Source organism: Vanellus vanellus (assembly GCF_965231255.1).
Source record: "Vanellus vanellus genome assembly, chromosome: 8".
Classification (NCBI taxonomy): domain Eukaryota; kingdom Metazoa; phylum Chordata; class Aves; order Charadriiformes; family Charadriidae; genus Vanellus; species Vanellus vanellus.
In genome coordinates this window covers 27,671,814-27,689,066 of record NC_138913.1, presented here as the reverse complement: position 1 = coordinate 27,689,066, position 17,253 = coordinate 27,671,814, and the positions used below count along the sequence as shown (strand labels likewise).

Sequence of the window (17,253 nt, the reverse complement as noted above, 5' to 3'; positions counted from 1 at the left end):
GGTCTGCTGTCATACTTGAACATGAATAGCTCAATATATTCAGGTAGAAAGTAATAAAAAAAAAAAAAAGTTTGGTTTAAATTACTGTTGCTCCTGTTAGCAACTCACAGGGTAAAATCTTGGACTGAAGTCAGACCTCAACCCAGCAGGGATTTCATTCAGATTTTGAAACCACGGACCACTGTGTGCCTTTCATTCACATCACCTGTACTGAAAGGTCAGCAAATTTGTATGGTTTTTTTCCCCACTAGTTTCTGAAAGTAGTAGGATGCACTGTCTGGGAAAAAGATGCCATTATTTCACAAGTGGCTATAAAACGTGATGTACTATTTAAAATGGTTTTTTACACTTTCAGATCTGAATATTTATTTTAATTTTTCAAGGCTTCCCATCCCCAGAAGACTTAGGGAGATGCAAAGCCTAAAAGGAATTGATTTTAATTAACCATATTAATTGTCAAGTGTTTGATACGAACTTTTTAACCTTACCTGTCCTCACTAAAAGAGCTGAACTGATGAAACGTTTAACGCATGTCTGGTAATCTAATTTATCTTCCACCCAAGCCAGTTAATAATTTGCATCTTATTTTCAGTTTGAATTTTATAAGCTTTCACTTCAAGATAAACACACTGTAAAAATTACCTCAAGGCTCAGAAATAAGAAGTACAAAGTTCAGTTCTGGTTTATCTACACCATGCATGACATTAAAATTAAGTCATTTCCATCCTTCAGTCTTACCTTCCTGTTTGGAATGCAGTTAACAGCATGTTTTTAACTGCCTCATATAGGTATTCGGGGTATATTTATTTTTGTATCCTATGCATGCAAAGTATTTTATAAATCCTTGACACTACTATGACTTAAATCATGTGTGAGTCAGCATCAATTTTTTTACTGTGCATTAGTCCACTTTGCCACTTCTCCCCTGTATTCACACACTAAAAAGGGATTTTGCTGAAAAAACTGAGAAAGCATATTTTATAGCCTTAATAAAAATACAGGCTCCAATACAATAAACATTATTTTCTAATTTGTTCAAAATTCTAAATGTTTATGATATCAATGTCTTAATAACACATGAATGACTGAAGAGATAAAGCTTTTTAACACATGCCAAAGCCAACAACATTTCTCACTAACAATATGCAGTTCCTTACGAAAGGACCCTTTGCAGGAAATGATATTTATCAAGCAGTCTTCTTTCCATGCTCAATAACATCTATCTCTATAAAGCGATATTATTCCATCCATCACGAAGCAAAACTGTGTACAAATAAATCATAAAACATGATTTTTTATACTCTATTTACAATGTTATATCCCCTATTAAAACATTATTTATCAGAGTAAATAACACTATTTCCTGGCTAATTTGCTTTCTGAAATCCCGTTCAACAGCAAAGCAAGCAGTTGTTTGTTTGCTTCTTTTGCCAGACCATACAATGGCTACTTTACAGTGCTTTTTCCTGCTTATAGCCTTCAATTTCCTTTGGCAAAACAGAAGTCTATTAGGTTGCCATTAATTAAGAGCATAGAATATTAATAAAAACCAAAAGTGGGCATGCATCCTACATTCAAGCAAGCTTACTCATAACTCCTGCACCCGTTGACTCAGGTTGTACCATTCAATCACAAAATTTTTCAGAGGAGCTTCCTAGAACAGGTGAGGAAGAGCTAGAGATGCGAGGCTCAAGCTGGAAGAGAACGTGGATACCCAAATGTCTGATTCACAAGCAAAAACCCATAAAGAAGTCCTGCTTTACGCACTGGGCAAAAAGCTCATACACAGATTTCTGCTTACTCACAACTGAAAAAAAATAGCCCATCCCTAACACCACCAGCAATTAAGGTTGACAGGTGGCAGTTTGAACACTTGTTCGTTAAGGTTTAATTCCACACAAGAAGCTAAAGAACAGATTTCAAGGGGGAGAGTAAGATATGAGAAACTTCATACAGAGGAAATCTACTTGCCTCCTTCACCAACTACTCCTAAAAAAACCCCACTTTTAGTGCGCAAATCTCAAAACTACGTCAATGGAGATCCCCTTACAATCCAGAGAAGGCTACAACACTGCTGAGAATTTAACAGTAAGGGAGTTCCCCGGTTCTGTTCCATGAGTAACCGGAGTCCCAGAGCTGTCTGATTAGAGGTTAGGCTGGCAGTGGGTGCAGTGCTCAAACCACTTCTGAAAATCCGCTTAAGAACTGACAGGTTTCTGGCTTACCTGTCAGAAAAAAAATGAGAGGGAAGGAGAGGGATGGGAGAGGAAGAATGGGAATAATTTCACAATACACTTGAAAGCAGTCAAGTAGTTCTCCTCTTCAACTACATGAGAGACCTTTTTTCCCTGCAAAAGAAAGCGGCTTTTCTTACATGGACTCGATGGGTTGGTTTGTCCTTCACAGCTTTAAGAGCTGTTTCAACCACTAATTGCTTCCGGTTAGGAAAAAAAAATAATATTTATTCCACAAGCATGACTATCCGCCTTTAAAATGTCGAAAGGTCAGAGTGCTTGTGGGGTTTTCTGTTTGTTTTGTATCAATAACAGAAGGCAAAAGCAGACAGCAATGCAGATGCCCAAGTCAGCTCTAAATCCATGGAGCTCCAGAAATGGAAACAGCCTGGTTGTCATAGCAGCGGAGCATGATACCTGAGCTAATTACTCAGTCTGAGAGGCAGAGCTAATTAGCCCAGATGCAGCATCACACTGACACAGTTATAAACCTTCTGGGACCTGGGCACGCATATTGCTGATTAGACATTTCAGCTTGCTTGCAACTAGCTCACAGATCCCAACATACTACACTCTGCTTTACGTAAGGGTAAAAAAAAAAGAAAAAAAAAAGAAAAAAAGAAAAAAGCAAAAATATGTTCCTACAAAGAAGCAAGCACTGGAAAAGAGCTCTCAGAAAAAGCCAGAAGGCTCTGAACAGTGATCTGCAACTCTTCTGCAAGAGCAGAGGATGCCTGTATCCACAACTCTACAGACCAAACGACGACATTTGAAATGGAAATCTCAGTGGTATGGATACACTTCCACCCCCAGCCAAGTGAAAGTTATTTGAAAACTCAGTTTATCATTACGACAACCTAAATGCAAGAAGTTCCCTGTTATCTAAAAATGCAAAACTCTAATGTAAGTTCTTGACAGAGAAGTAAGAAGGTAAATACAACACCACCTGCTTTGCAGATTGTGAATACTGTGGAAAACAAATAGCTACTAACAAAAAGCAAATAGCTACTAACAAAAAACAAATACCTACTAACAAAAAACAAACCCGTTTTTTTCAAGGACTAGAAATAGCATTTATTTGCTGTTTTTCCAACAAGAAAAAGTATTTTAAAACTAACTTTTTCATCTTTCTAAGGTACTATCCGATACAAGATCCTTGCTCTAGAAGCAGCAATGCATTTTAAAAGTGTAGGAAACAAAAAGTGAATAATAGGTGAGTTTATCAGTCCTTGTTAACTATTTTTTCTGCCATAGAAATACAATGTAACATCATGGAGAAGACTACAGAGACAAACAGTGAAAGGCAGGGATTTTTGTTGGCGTTCCTGAAGAAAAATAGCAAGACAAAGGAAAAAATTCTTTAAGAAACTGTTTCACTTCTTTGTAATCAAAATCAGCAAAGGCAACAAACATATAGATTGAGCAGGTAAACAAGTGGAAAGATGGCACAAAAAGGGATTTAAATTCTCTGCAAATCTAATTATTGAATTGAGATGCTTTTGGTAGTTCAATGGGGCAAACTTCTAGTTTATACCAGTTTATCTTTTAAAAACCCAGAAAGATTACTGAAGTCATGCGTAAAACAAATCTCTTATGTTTTAATGGACATTATTGGATGAACCAGAACACATCATACAGAAAGTAACTGATTAAACAGATACTCAGAAGAGTTGACAAAGGACAGACATGCTTGAATATTTGGTTTCTATTTATTTAATTTTAGGTTGAACAGATCTTTTACGTTTGCCTGCAAAATACATTAATTTTACAATTTTTTAGTATTAATAATTTACATAGCGTGCCTGCTTATTCATATTTACAAGAGATCACTTCTCATTTCAGGAACATCTCTAAGCAAAGCTGGAGGATGCGAAGAGGTTCATTCAAGCATGTGCACTGCCCAAGAGAATGGGATAAATATACCAAAATCAATGTTTCGCTAAACAGAAAGATATTTTTGTCAGCATCAATACTGTTGCTAAATAAAACAGTTTGGTGCCTAAATGATTTCTAATCAAAGACAGAAAATAGGCACACGCTCTTCACCTGCTTAAAACTTTTGAAAGAAATGTCAAGCTAAGTGCATTTTGCATATATTTAGATATCAAGTAATTCTAAGCACTATTTAGATGGTAGATTTATAAACTTAGCATCGCTTTCAAAGTTTCCTGAGGAACCTCCTCCCCAGCTAGTTGTCCTCCTCCTTTGAGTTAATGATCGCAACATTAGATATATTATCAGTAAGCATTTAGATGCAAAATTGGGAAGAAGGCCGGAGAATCCAAGACAATGTCAGTGCAGCAAACTGAAAAGAACAAAGTTTGGGAATATTAAGGAAGATAAAGCAGCCATTGAGATTCGTGAGGAGCTGTTATTTATCAGCAATGGAAACAAACAAGAATGTCAACAAAACCTTTAAAGGGAAAAAAAAATGTCATAATAGAGCATATAACCTTCCCGTGAAACAGAAACGTGGTCTTCCTCATAAATTACAGAAAATCCCCAGATTTCCATACCTCATTTCCATTAAGGACAGCTTAGTATCCATTTTACCTGAAGTGGACTATCGATAAAATCCACTCTCTTCTGATAAAAGTTTTTACTTACGTTAGAAACAGGCATGCTACTGGAAACTGGAATGAACAGAACTGTTTGTGGGGATTTTAACCCTGTTTACAGCTCTTACTGTACCCACTGCAAAAATTTGCACAGAGAAATAAATCCCCCAAACACACTATAAACTCAGGGGATAAGTCATTTTTGCTTCCTTTCCCCTGTCATTGCTGTTTGGGACCAGAAGTCCACTAAAGCAAACTCAGCAGAGAGATATCCCTGAGGGTATAAAGCAGAGTACTGAAAATGGATAGAACGTCACCATTTAAAAAAAAAAAAAAAAAAAAGAAAGTAAATGACATCAGCCACTCGAAGCACTGCAGCTTCACAGCCAATAACGGGAAGCTTTTCTGGGAAGCAATTGCTTCAGCAGCATATGGTTGAGAGTGGGCATTCAGCCTGCATCACTCAGTAACAAGAGGTTTAAAAAATATGAATCTTCTGAGATTATGAGAGTGCTGCTTTCTCTAACAAGGAGAAAGAAAGGAAGTAGAAATTAGAGAGCAGCAGGGGAGTAAAGATATATTTATGACATGCCTCCACCAAAAGCTTCCATCAACAAGAATAAAAACATATGGCCAAGGATCCCTTTGGTTTAATGCTGCCCAAATTCTTAGAAAGAAGCTTGTGGGTTGGTTTTTTTTTTTTGTTTTTCATATACACCTTTAGGAAAGTGTTTAAAAAAAGCAAACAGAATACAACTACTTTCACATAAGCTGCCAAACAAGTCTGAAAAATACTTCAGGGAATCTGGGTGAACAGTACAGACATTGACACAGGCTGGTGATCTAAACCTTAAGCTTCAACCCTTTCAGAGAACACTTCCAGAGGTTCAGCCTTTCCTATCGTCCACAAGATAAACTTATTTCCTTGAGCTATGGAAAAAGGATTGCTGAAGCTCCTGACGGCTCATATTTCTTTTCTGTGATGCTTTTAATTGTACTTGGGACTTCACCTTATACTTACGAAGGAAGAAAAGGGACTTCTACCCAGATCATATGATATCTAAAGATATATTCCCGTATCAGTTACATAATGAAGAAAAAGAATTTGTGAATTGTAGGTTATTTTAAATTCTACTTAAAGCAAATTACAGGAAGCATCAGGAAACAGTAAATAGTTTGGTTCTGGGAGCTACAGGGAGAGCAGAGCTCCGTCTTTCTTTCTTTTCAAGGCTGAGTTAACTGAAAAAAGACAACACATTAAAAATTCATTAGAAGGTACAGCGTGGCAACAGAAAGCTAGAAAGACTGACTGCCATGTGCCTGGTAATGGAGACTGCTTAAATAGGGTATAAAAGGCAGGCCAATTGCTGCTGACTTGATAAAGTATTAGAGAGGCAGAAATAAGATTCGTGCTTCATCCAGAAGAAATCTTTCTTGCTAATCGAAGTCAACTGAAGCCCGACTCCTTCCTCTTCAGTTGAAAAAAAAACTCATTTTCCTAAAAAGAAAGAAAAAATAGCAAAGTTAAGGTATAGCTACGCCTACTAATTCTTGTAATTAAAAAAATTGGGAAGAAACAGAAAGGGGAAGTAAAGATACGCCTACCTTGATTAAGAGATCTTTTGTCTCCTTTTGCTGACGAGTAGAGTGTCTCTGTGAGGATTTGTACACTTTAGGATGATGACAGAAAAGTGAGAAAAAGAAAGGGGAGGCCCTTGACAAACAAGCTTTAAATAAAATTACTCTTGAATGTAGACAATATTTCTATATAAACCATGCATACGAGGAGTACCAATCCATGTGCCTCCCACATCTTTACCAGCATTTGCACTAACACACACGTTTGTATGACTGTCAGATTTATTCTATACAACTTGTTTCCAACATTCTGTACCTCGACATCCTGAACACTGGATAAAGAAGTTGATTAAATCCAGAAGTGCTATGTCCCTGTCTTGTTTATATGATTCAATCCAGTCGTCCACCACAGACTGTCAAGAAAAAAAGAATACTTATCAGAGACTCTTAAAAAGTGTTTTATTAAAGGCAAATGACTTATTCTTTTCAGAATATAAGTTTATAACTGAGCATTTATTTTGCATAATCATACATGTGTACAAATTCAGAAATCTATACACCTTCTCTCAGGGTGGAGACAGAACAAATATTGTTAGAGAACAGAACTATATGCAGTGTTTTCTGGTATTATAATTGTAGAATTATACAGTTTCAAATTGAAATTACTGTAATTCCTCAAAACTCTACTTGCAGTATTTATCCAGTTTCAAAATTGTGTTGAAAAAACAAACACTATGATTCTGTTCAGAATGACCAACATATATTCCCAGAAACTGATGAGCAGAAACACTTTGGGATAAAAATGGAATTTATATTGCATAGTGCACATCTCAGTATTTATAAAGGCCAAAGTAATGCATCGGTCTTTCAGAAACACTGTACAGTGTTCAGGAAGACAGAATGCAGTGAGGAACACTTGGTATATAAAAATAATACACAGAAGTTGGTCTTACAGTCTTTGGGAGTCAATAAGCCGCCTGAATCACAGTATATGAAGCTGAGTCACAGTTTCAAACAGCGCTCAAAACTATAAGTAGCCAGGAGATATTTTTATAATCACTCATACGCAGGTGTTACTATGCATAATAGCAGGGAGAAGACCAGAAAGCATACAGGTGTCAAAAACGTTTGTCATTTGTCACATATTAGTCTCCGGGGACACAAAATGTGCCTCAGTAGCTTGAAGAGAAAGGACACTAAATTAATTTTGCCAGTCAACATAAAAGTGCAATCACAGCACCAGAAAGAGTCAATGGCAGATACACATCAGCTGAAAGGAGTGCAGAGATGTACAATGGCAAAGCCTATAGCTGCTTCCCGTACAGATACTTTACCCTACAATCCTGACAGAGCTGCACAGACCCGCAAGTTTTAAAACTTCAGATGTAGGTAAAAATGAAGCAATGAGGACAAAGCAAACAAAATAGCTATGGAAATGCTTCTAGAAAAGCAAGAGGGTTGTGCGAGGTCCTTCCTCAGCCTGCTTCATGCTTAAGGAAGACAAGTATGGCTTCCTTTCACGTCACTAAAATACAGTATTCTAAGTTCCTCAGTAAGGAATTGTGTATATTTAATGTAACCAGACACTACGTCTTACTTATTTTATTAGGGAGGGAAAAAAAAATCTTTACTGTTTCATACATGTGGCAGCATTCATTAAGAGATGCTTGATTGTGCTATCAGAGCACACCTTGCAAACAGATTATTTTATTTTGGAGAGTTCAGGTATACAATGAACATCTATAAAATTCATTTTAAAAATTCCTAAACACACACACGCTGCCACCATCCCCACGCAAACAGCTTCCAACCCTGCTGAAAAAGAATGAATGGGAAAGACAAAATCCAAACAATTTGATCTCTTAGAAAATTTTTGCCTCTTGCTACACTGGTAGATCTAAGGATAGGATCTTGAAAAATCCCTCTGCAGTTTCTAGCTTATCCAAGTGCAAACTCCCCTGATTGCCAGTGGGACCTTAGCAAGCGTAGGAGAAAAGAGAAGCAGCAAGAAAACAGTTGTGTCTGTAACTAGAGACATACACAACTCTGAACTGAGCCAAAAACACTCCATGGTTAACTCAGATCACCAAACTCGTTCTTAACCCAAAACAGGATGAGACTATCAGGACTATTATGTTATTCAACAACCAGCATGAATCTCTACACATTCAATTTGCCAGGAAACGAAGTTTTTAGAGGTTTTGCCTACCAATACACACACACATGCATGCACAGTAGGAGAAGCAATCTTACAAAGAGGTCCATCTGCTACTTAGAAGAAATCAAAAATCAAGTCTTGGCCTCAAATTAATCTTCACACAAGTTGCGGAAACACGAAGCAGCAGCACAAAAACAATTATCTGGAATGCTTCCCTGTTTTTCCACCGTGAACTTAGAACTGTTCCTGTAAGCATCAATCATTTCCATCAATCAACAGAATTCTCCAGGGCACATAAAACCAAACGTAGCCAAATGTAAAAATTAGTCACTAAACCAAATATTGACAAAGCTTAATGACCAGACTGCTGGTGTACTACCAACTTAAAACATTTGTTTGAACAGCTCTGTTAGCATAGATAGAAAAACATGCAATTGCCAGCAGTTATTTTTTTTCCGCTGAAGAAAACAGCGGCTCTGCTGGGTCAGACCACAGGTTGACCTGCCCAACAGGGCTTATATGCGCAGGGAAAAGCATAAGAATAGGGCAAGAATATACTGATCCTTCCAAGCTGTTCTCCCAGACCCTTAAGATTCTAGCGTATTTCTTCCCTCATGAATGTGTCCTGTCTGAACCAGAAAGTTTTATACCTACATCACCTTGCAGCAATGTGTCTCAAGGGTTAATTATTCACTGGGGGGAAAAAAAAAAAAAAAAAAAAAGGTTTTGTTTTAAACTTGCCAATTGTTACATCTATTTGATACCCCCTAATTCTTCTGGAAGAAGAGAAAACTGGCTGCACCAGAAGTGTGGCCAGCAGGTCAGGGGAGGGGATTCTGGCCCTCTACTCTGCTCTGATGAGACCCCACCTGGAGTACCACCTCCAGCTCTGGAGCCCCCAACATAGGAAAGACATGGACCTGTTGGAGCAGGTCCAAGGGGGCCACAAAGATGCTCCAAGGGCTGGAGCACCTCTGCTATGAGGACAGGCTAAGAGAGTTGGGGTTGTTCAGCCTGGAGAAGAGAAGACTCTGGGGAGACCTTATTGCAGCCTTCCAGTACCTGAAGGGGCTACAGGAGAGCTGGGGAGGGATTCTTTACTAAGGCATGTAGTGATAGGACGAGGGGGAATGGCTTCAAACTGGAAGAAGGCAGATTTAGATTAGATATTAGAAAGAAATTTTTCACTCTGAGTGTGGTGAACCCCTGGCGCAGATTGCCCAGAGGAGCTGTGGCTGCCCCATCCCTGGAGGTGTTCAAGGCCAGGTTGGACGGGGCTTGGAGCAACCTGGGCTGGTGGGAGGTGTTTCTGCCCATGACAGGGGGGTTGGAACTCAATGATCTTCAAGGTACCTTCCAACCTAAACCATTCTATGATTCTATGAAAACAAACCTCAAGCCCCTATTTCTATTTTCCATGCTTCTGCCTGGTCACCTCTTTTCAGGCAGAAGAATCCTATTTGATGCCATGTGGCTTGCACAGAAACACTTCCATAGCTTTATCTTTGCTCACTCTTGTCACACACCTCTTAACAGTTTCTGAAGTCTACTATATTCTTCTTTGATCCTGGGAAATCTCAGATGCTTCTCCAGAGTGTTAATAACTACTTCAGCAGTATCTGTGTACTGTCCATGTCTAGTTTCACATAAAACATCGCCTGTTGAAGCAAGGCTGGCCTGAGAGACTCCTTTCCACGCTGTCTTACTCCCATTTCTTGCTGCAACACACTGCCCCTTCAGCTATACCACTGCAACTGTTTCTGGACTGTGCTATAAATATTGCCAGTGAACCCAACTGGACTGAAAATAAAAAGGGGAGCGAAGGAAAAAGACATGGAGGAATATCTTTCAATTTTGTTTCTGCCTCTCAAACAATTAACTGATTTTTGCAGCACTTCCTCAAAACTGTAGCATCAGTGCAGCTCATCTCCCTTCTGACGTTTTTTCTCTCTTCATACAAAAAGGATCGTGAGGCACATGCTATGTCCTCGGGCACTAAGGGCCCACTCTGGCCTATCTGGTATAGTATTTTCAACCCAAACCATAATGCAAGTCGCAGAAAAATAAAGACGAGCAGCTGAGCTCAAGACTCACAGACCAGACCTGAGGCAATGCAGAGTCTTTAATGGCAGCAGTAGACAAAGCAAACAGCAAAAATCAGAGCGAAGGTTCTGAGCAGGGCCAGCAGGCAAAGACTGCCTCCTGTGTTGTCTGGACCTGGCAGAGGATTGACAAAGCTTTAACTAAAATGTTGAATGTTTGGGTGAGATTCATCTTACCTAACTTTACATGCTCGGCCTATGTAGTCACACAAGCTACTCCCTTCATACGTATGTGCACACGTGCATACGCGTATACAGCCAATATTCAGTGGAGTTGTCGCATAATTCGTTTGTCTAGAGCAGGTAGGCATGGTGAGATGAGATGAGATGGCTCCTGCTTAAAAACTCTCCTGATTACGCAAAGCAGATGTCCGCTGACTGTCTGAGGACCTCAGGGTGACAAGTCAAGAGTACGTACCTGACCCGTCGGCACCAGCACGTTCACGCAAATCATATTTGCTAATTCCTAAACACAAGAGGGGTATTTTCAGTGCATCAAAATCAAACTAACACCCACAGATCTACATCGTTCAACCCCTCATGCACATTTGGCATGCTTGTTGCTAAGTTTTTTTAGAGATTACAGTTTAAGGCAACAGGAGATAATGAAGCCAGACTACATATGCTACAACAGTTGGAACTTAATCAAACTGTTGACTTTTGATGTAACAGAAAAGAGCTATAAAACTGAAAACACTAGGATAAAAAAAAAATAAAAAGATATACATCAGACCTAAAATAGAGATAAGTATCAACTGAACCAAGAAAAAACAGCAGTAATCCAAACACCAGGAAAAAGGTCGAATATGGGTGAAGAAGAAATCAAACAGGCAATAGAGTAGCAAACGGTGCAACAAGCAATCGTTGCCAGAAAAGGAATTATTTTGCATAAACATACATAGAGAGAAAGACTCCTGTTAAAAACAAGGATTGCTAACCAACAGTCCACAGGTTCCAGCAAACCCTCCAGGATGATTTTATCTTGTTAGCAGCCTCCTTCCAGCCACCCTGTTCTCAAGAGCTGCTCAGGACATAAGCAAAGAGCTAACTAAATTAACAGTTCTCACAGCAACAGCCCACGTTCGGTCACCAGGTTCCCTAGAGGTATCCTACCCCGGCCTCTTCCCCGACGTCTGTCCCAAAGACAGAACTGACGTTGCAGTGAAGGTGGTAAGAGGAGGAGGGAAGGTCCAGACAGCTCTTTGGAAAGGAGGTAGCTACAAGTGGGCTCCATCCACCAGAATTCATCCCCACCAGAGTCTTGTTGACTACTTCTGCAAAATGCTTATGAAAGACAGCAAGAATAGGTTGCATGAGTTGTTTTGGTGGTACCCGTCTGCTTCCAGATGTTTTTACCTTCAGATGCAGTAAAGAGCATGGATTTACCATACGGAAATGGGCATTTGCATGCTGTGCATGAAATACGTGGTAAATGCAGCATTCCTGGGAAGCAGAAGGTCTAGAGTACACGTGCTGCAGCGCTCTGCCCAGGTGCAGGAGATCCATGCTTTTGGGACACACCAAATTCAGTGCACATGAACAAGGAAAAGGCTCCCCTGACAACATTACGAAGCACAACAAATGAGAAACTGCACAAAAAACTCATTAGCTTCTCATCTTCATTACCAAACTGGAGTGAGGCAAGGAGCACCAAAACTGAATTTTGAGCAAAATAAAAATTTTTCTAGCTTAGTTACCTAGATAAAGATTACTCCGGTACCACCCACATGACCCCCTTTCACTCCCTGCTGTCAGAAAACAGCTATACATATATACATATATGTACATATAGATAGATATACATATATATACACATAGATGCACCACATCTCTGGGTCAGTAGCATAACAAGTCCATACAAGTACATGTTACGAAAATGAGACTCTTAAGCACTATTTTTTTTTTAAATCTGAAAATGCTTCTATTCTTATGGGAACTGAGTGAAAAATCAAGGTCTTATGCTAATGGCTGCTGATGTACAGTACAAATACATAGTCAGTACAGAGACTTTCAAAAGTCCATAACAGCTTTCAAGAGTGTCACAGAAATTAACTGTCCAGTGACACTACTTGAAGAACTACTGTGTACCATAATTGGAAGAATATGCCAAATAGGCAGCCCTACAGAAATAAGAAGCTTGAAGAAAGTCAAGCAAGTAGCAGAATGATCCACCGTCCGAATAAACAACTTAAAATCAATCACGGAGGCTTGCAGATATATTGACCTTCACATCTCAAAGTCTGCTAAAAGATAAATAGGAACATTTTATAGTATTGAAGAGAAACAGCAGCTCAGATTGCCAGTAAAAGCAAAAATCTGATGCAATGAATGAAATAACGAAGCTAGTTATCTTATTACCTCCTGGACAGTTTACAGCGATGAATCCATTTCATATTCCTTCAGGTGCAAGAACATTACTACATTTAGGAACATTAAGTGCTGGAGGAACGAGAGGGACTAACTGCAGATGATACCTTGCCAGCTCATGTGAATTAGCACAGTCCCACTAAATATTAATGAAAGTTGATTTTGAAAAAAGCTATTTCACAATTTAAATGAAGTAACAATCTGGCAGCAGTGCTACTAACACAAAGTGAAAACAAATGACACTATATATGAAGTGCATGTTTCAGTGTAAGATCTGAGCCAACTGTAAACCGAGGCAAATCAGGTATGACGAACGTTTAAATAATTTGCCATTTCATACAACTGATAGTGGACACGCTTCATTTAGAGTGAATATGACAGAACAAAAAATTACTCTAGAATGGGTGCACAGCAAGTTTACATTAAAGGTAGGAAAAAAAAAAAAACCAAAATCAAAGCTTATACTAACATCTTCTGCCAAAAAACCAAAGTTACCCAAATGACATTTGAAGCTTATTAAAACAAAAAAGGAATGCACAGTGAAATTAAAGATTTCAATTATCTGTATAAAGAGCAGCCAGAAGAGAAGAGAAAAGCTAGAAAATGTGCTTTAACAGACAGTGAGAAGAACTTAGAGTGCACTGAAAATAAGAACACAGGGAAAGAAAGGGAAGTAGTGAAAGACTTACGATGTTCTGCGTAAAAGTTTTTTTAAGTGAATCTGTGATATTCTTTTTTTAAAAAAAATATTAAGTCTTTTAAGGTCAATTTGGTGAAGACTGAAGTAATTACACAGACAGTTACTGAGGAGAAGGTAGTTCCTAACATGTGGAAGTATGTGCAATTTAAGACTGCGCAGTAGACAAGATGACTGTTTGGTTGCATTCCAAATTGCAGGCAGTAAGTCTAATATACACCCATTGAAAAACCTAATATAAGGTTAATAAAAAAGAACTGTAGATTGAGAAGCTGCAATTTATTCTTTTTCCTCTAATGATGGTCATTTTAAGTTATGAAAGAGTTCACACTTCACTAACACCTAGCAAGCACTTTCTGAAAATTATTCTTTTTTAAAAAAAAAATCTTACTTTAATGTAACAGTACTTACTTCTTGCTTTTTCATCATAAGCAAAGATGGGAAATTCTGCTTTATGCAATGTCTACCGATACAAATTTATTTTTCCCTGAAGCACAGAGAAGGAAGGAATACAATCCTAGAAATATTTATTCCCAATAAAACTAAGGGATTCTTACTCTCCATACAGAGATATCTGTGTTTGGCATTTCATATAAATACATATTTCTAAGCAGTAGAATAGGCATTAAGTATGAACATGTGGGGAAATCAGTGTAACGCATCACACAGAACCATTTGGGAGAAAAAACACTACTGAGAGATAAAAATATTTAGTTCTCTTATGAGAGTATTAGAATGCCACAATTCAACTGGCGTTACACTAACGTGCTTAAAAGGTACCGAAAAAATTATTCTTTAAAATGGATTAAAATCACAGGAAGTACTGAGGACAAGCACTCCCGTCACAGCACATCCACACTGCTCAGAGCTGCATTTCCTCACCTAAGAAGTGACGGGTGGACCATTCAATGGCCTCATACCAAGCAGATTTTCCACTACGGTACAGAATTTTTGTAGGTGCTACTCTCTCACAACTGACATGCTCCACAATTTCCAAGGGGCTGTGTCTAAGCTGGGTGAATCATGGTCATGAATGGTTCTGAGATGCTACAAAGCATCAAAACTACTCACATACATCGAACATGAGAATAAAAAAAAAAACCACCCAATCCTTAGAGGAGTACAGAAACAAAAGCAGTTATTCCAGTAAGAGAGTTCCATCAATTTATTAAATAACAGGATTCAAGTTCCTTTGCTAGCACAATTTGTAAAGAGTTCACAGATCACCCCAGATACCAAAAAATGATGACATTCTAGAGAGCAGAAGGCTTCTCCAGCTTTAAGTATAATGGGTATTTTCAAGTATAAATGTTTTCACACACTGCACTACTGGCACATGCATTCACATTAACAGCAAAATCATCCCACATCTTATTACATCACAAGGCAAAAGAATTCTTTTCTGCAGAAAAATTAATTTGGTATTAAGGGATACCCCTCTAATTAATTAATGCTTCATCTGGTGGCTAAATTGTTCCTAGTATAACAAGCATGAAAGCATGTACCTAGCTTTAATTTTATTTTTCTTTTAATTCAGTAGCATACAACCAAAAGCAAATCAAGATTAGGCTGCAGAAGAAATCCACCTAGCAATATGAAAACTAAATACTAGTTCAAGCATCAATAATAGTTGCAGTTATTTTACCCTGTAAACTTTAAAGAATGCATAATTAAACTCCTAAGGAGTTTCTGAGACAGTTTGGGGAAACCCAAAGTTATTATCCATCCTTCAAGTTGGAGACTACAGCATTGTTAAAATATAACCAAGGACAATTAAACTAAAACATGCCTTTAACACAAAAAACATGGATAATACTTAATATCAGATGTCTGTCTATTGTTAATCTTCAAAGAGCTTCACTCCCAGAAACAGCCGAGGCCGACGCAGAGCCACCATCCAGCAAAGAGGACTCCCTTCTCCAGTAGGGAGAAGAGACACTCAGGGAAGAGAAAGCCATTCCAGCTACTGAAAACACAGACCCCATGTTCACCCTGAGCTGCAGTCAGAGGTAGGGAGAATTCCCCAAATACGTTTTTGCCTTCTTATTCTCTTTCTCAACTGCCAGAGTTTCTTAATCTGTCAGAGACAAGATACTGGACTTTTGGTATGATCCAGTTACAGCTGCTCTGATGTTTTTAAGCTCAAGCATATATGTAAAAGCATATATGTAAAATACAATTCTTCCTAAATAAGGTAGATATGGTGATGGTTATACAGCCGTTCTAATCAGAAATAAGTCTGAGCTGCTGCCAGAGATGAGCTGAATCAGGGAGCTGATCCAGCTGAAAGAAAAAATCCACCGAAGTGTCAGGTTCTAATTAAATCTATTTCTTGGTGTGACTACAGACCGCACAAGAAAGGTGTAAAAAAACATCAGCTGTAGGTGTGGGAGAAGGTGGGACCAATCTGTTCAACAGCACTCTCAGTTTATGCAAGATTAAAGCAGGCATATAACAATTTTTTCTAACCAGAACCCTTGGAAGTGCTGAGGAACACTGGGATTATCTATATTGCATAATGATTACGTGATTAAAATAACTGAGAGAGAAAATCCCAGGGAGTTGAGAGAAGTAAGCAAAGCAAAGCTTAATCTGTGCAGAAGACGCTAGGGACCAGCTGATAGAGCTGTGCAGCCACTGGGGTTTGCTTTACTATCAAATTCCTTGGGGAGAAGCCACCCCAAGGAGCAGCCTCGCTCTCGGGGGGAGGCACCAGCTGTCTTCTCCAAGGCCAGCGCCACCTCCTGCTCCACGTCCGCCAGACCAGCTCCCCAATGCAATGGCCAAGGTACCCGTCGCCACCAGTACAGGGGAGCAGCTCCTGCAGCAAGACACCTAGCAGGGAACGATGATGTTCAAAACTTTGGTTCTGCCTCTACAGTTGCTAAGTTTGGCCCACCCAACTCTTAATTAACAGAAATTAATACTGCTATTACTATAGAAAAATGAGGGTTGTAAAAGAAGCTGTTGGCTTAATACAGGAACGGTTGGCAATTCAGTCGTCTGAGCTGTGCAGGGAGGTAGTATACAGACCATAATGGTCTGTTTCTGCCCTAAATGCTATGAAAACACAAAAATTACTGAAATTTTGTAGGATGTGCCACATTAACAAAATGTATAAAGACACATCAGCTCTTTAGAAAAATGGACTATCTTGCATTTCTTGTACAGATCATCAAATCTCAGAGCGATAGAAAAAGATACAGGAGGTACGAGGAATTTCAATCAGAAAATAATTTCCAGCACAGATGTTGATGATTAAAAGTCATCCAAATCCGATACATTATGATAAAAGGAACTGGCAACCACGCCGGTAAGGTGCTAGTGCAAAGAACAAAAAAAAAGAGCACTGCTGAAAGTGGTCAGTGTTTCCTTTACCTCTTTCATATTATTTCCAACACAACAAACGTGTAATTACAAGGGATGTATACCCTTTATTTTTGCATGTAGCAATTTCGAACCTCAGTCTGCAACAGACAGGTGGATAAACACTGAAAATCAGTGTAATATTGAAAACAATATTGAATATATTATTAACATTTCAGAAGTATTTTAAATT

General features: G+C 38.7%; 1 protein-coding gene across 1 annotated transcript in view; it reads right to left on the bottom strand.

Annotated features, from left to right (window-relative positions):
* Positions 1-17,253, bottom strand: part of STAG1 (STAG1 cohesin complex component) — a 157,939-nt gene that overhangs the window by 115,538 nt on the left and 25,148 nt on the right. Inside the window, exon 5 of the mRNA XM_082486841.1 lies at positions 6,687-6,783. Within this exon, the coding sequence (XP_082342967.1) occupies positions 6,687-6,783 (97 nt within the window). The remainder of the gene's footprint in view (positions 1-6,686; positions 6,784-17,253) is intronic.